This window comes from Pelophylax lessonae (assembly GCF_965119305.1).
Source record: "Pelophylax lessonae genome assembly, chromosome: 9".
Lineage (NCBI taxonomy): Eukaryota > Metazoa > Chordata > Amphibia > Anura > Ranidae > Pelophylax > Pelophylax lessonae.
Genome location: NC_138776.1, coordinates 29,954,984 through 29,957,507, shown reverse-complemented (window position 1 = coordinate 29,957,507; position 2,524 = coordinate 29,954,984). Strand labels below are relative to the sequence as shown.

Below are 2,524 nucleotides of genomic sequence, written 5' to 3'. Positions count from 1 at the left end.
TTATTTCAGGAAAGTCAGTTTCCTCTTCCTTTTTATATTTCGTATAGCATTCAAAACATCTTGGTTCCTTAAAGTGTAGACAAACGGGTTGAGCATTGGAACCAGTGCTGTATAAAGCAAGGTCAGCAACTTGTCCATTTCCCTGGAACCTTCAGATTCTGGTTTGCCATACAATATAATGATTGGACCATAGAATAATATTACTGTGGTGAGGTGGGAGGTACAACTGGAATAAGCTTTCAGTCGTCCCTCTGAGGAATTCATTTTTAATATGGTGGAGATGATAAATACGTAGGAGGTCATGATAAGCAAAAAAGGAAAAGATGCCAACAGTACATCCTGACATGCCAGGAATATGTTTCTGTTTGTAGCATCACTAGAGGTTATTGCATAAAGATCTTTTATATTACAAAAGAAATGGTCAAGCTTTTGTGTCAGACAGAAAGATAAAAGAGATGTGGATAACACATTGATTATTGAATTAATTAAAGATATAAGCCAAGAGAACAGAGCCAGTCTAATGCAGACATCTTTACTCATGAGTAAGGAATATTGCAATGGCTTACAGATCGCTATATATCGGTCATAGGACATGGAGGTCAGTAGAAATATATCACAACCAGCTGACAATGAGAAGAAGTACACCTGAGTCATACAAGCGGAGAAACACATCCAATGGTCCTGTGTTAGGAGTATGGAGAGAAGTTTTGGAAGAGTAACTGAAACATATATAACATCAGTAATAGCAAGATTACTCAAGAAGAAATACATTGGAGTATGGAGCTGGGGAACCAGACACACCAATAGAGCAATGGTCATGTTTCCAAGGAGAGTCATCAGATACATCCATAGAACTGCAATGAAAAGGTAACATTGTCCAGTTTTAGAGATGGCAAAGGCTGAAATGTAGAACACTTTTTCTGTACTGTTCGAGCATTCCTCCATTTTCCTTGCCTGGAAAAAAAAAGAAAATATTGTTTTTACTTTTTTCATTTATTTACCACTTCTAATTGCCATACATAAACCACTGTGTTCTAGTTGCCATACATAAGTGTAGCACCCTACGGGTAGTTGCTAGGCAAATGTATAGTGGGCCTTGTCTGCCTAACAGCAGGGCTGTGATTTATTCAGTTAGGGTGTCAGGGCTCCCTGATGTGCCTGTTGAAGGGAGAAGTATCCCCACTGGCTCCTGTGAGAGGCTTCTCATAGGGTAGTGTGAGAAGCCCAATCAGGGGACACATCCCAGCTTGTAACTACCCCAGAAGGCAGATTATGCTGCAAGGAATTCTGGGAGAGGGTATAAGTTTGGGGGGGGAGTGCTTGGCACGGTGTCTTTGGCGGGAGCAGAGTCCCAGGAGGGAGAGTACGGCTGTCTCTCCTCCTATCTGAGGAAGAGGATATCTCGGGGTGTCGCCTGAGTATCCAGAGTGTGCTGAGTTGAGCTGAGGGGATCCAGTGTGCCGAAAGCCTGTGGAGAGCGAGAGAGGTCCAGTCCCAGGAAAGCCTACACAGGTCGTGAGTACTGAGGATTGCCCTTGGGGGTCTGCCTGAAGTTAGAGGGGTCCACTCCGGAAGAGATTCTGGGATCCAGTCATCAGCTAGCTGTAAAGGGGGTACCTAAGTTGAGGACCCTGAAGTTGCAGAGGGGGTACATAGTCAGTGGACCCTAAAGAGTGCAAGGTCAAAGGTGGCACCAGCAGTTGGGCCCTGAATTGTACAGTGTGGTATCAGTGGAAGTTACAGAGTGAGTTTACAGAGTTCTGCAATATACTACCTCAAGCCAGTGCAAGGCGGAGGGAAGTATTCAGTGACTTTAGCAGTACCGCAGTGTCAGAAGTCTTACAGTTCACAGTCCTGGATCTTCTGGACTTTAAGTCGAGGATGTAGCACTTCTATCAAGTTACAGTTTGCTCTCAGTGTTAGTGTGCGTTGACTGGCGCCGGCTGGCGTCAAGGAAGCGGCAGCGGGCATTTTTCAGAAACAAAGTCTCAAGTGTAATTAGTTGAAGCCTAAAGGAGTATCCCACTCATTTCCTTCTCCCATCCCCTTTATCTACAATAAAAAAAACACAAACATAGATGCCGGAGTTGTCCATGTCTCAGTCTCTACACCCAGGGCCGCAGCTCACATGGGCTGGAAAGGTAACCGGTAACGATGGCAGACCCACATTAGGCCACAGGCCGGAAAACCTGCTACATAAATAAATGTACTGCCTTCCCATTTGTGGTGCTTGGCCCTGTACCATGTGATTTCTGTGACCAATCACAGCAATAACAAACATAAACAGAGACTTAATTTTACAGCGACTCCTCTTTTCACACACTGATTGGTTGTGGGAGGAAACATACAGTCAGGTCCATAAATATTGGGACAGCGACACAATTCTAATCTTTTTGGCTCTATACATCACCACAATGGAGTTGAAATTAAACAAACAAGATGTGTTTTAACTGTAGACTTTCAGCTTTAATTTGAGGGTATTTACATCCAAATCAGGTGAACGGTGTAGGAATTACAACAGTTT

General features: G+C 43.8%; 1 protein-coding gene across 1 annotated transcript; it reads right to left on the bottom strand.

Annotated features, from left to right (window-relative positions):
- LOC309562461 (olfactory receptor 1J21-like) lies at positions 1–945 on the bottom strand (the record flags this gene model as incomplete). The annotated part of the gene is made up of 1 exon (XM_082266691.1): positions 1–945. One exon carries the CDS (start codon positions 943–945, stop codon positions 1–3), a length of 945 nt encoding a protein of 314 aa, XP_082122817.1.
- Positions 946–2,524: the final 1,579 nt, after the last annotated feature.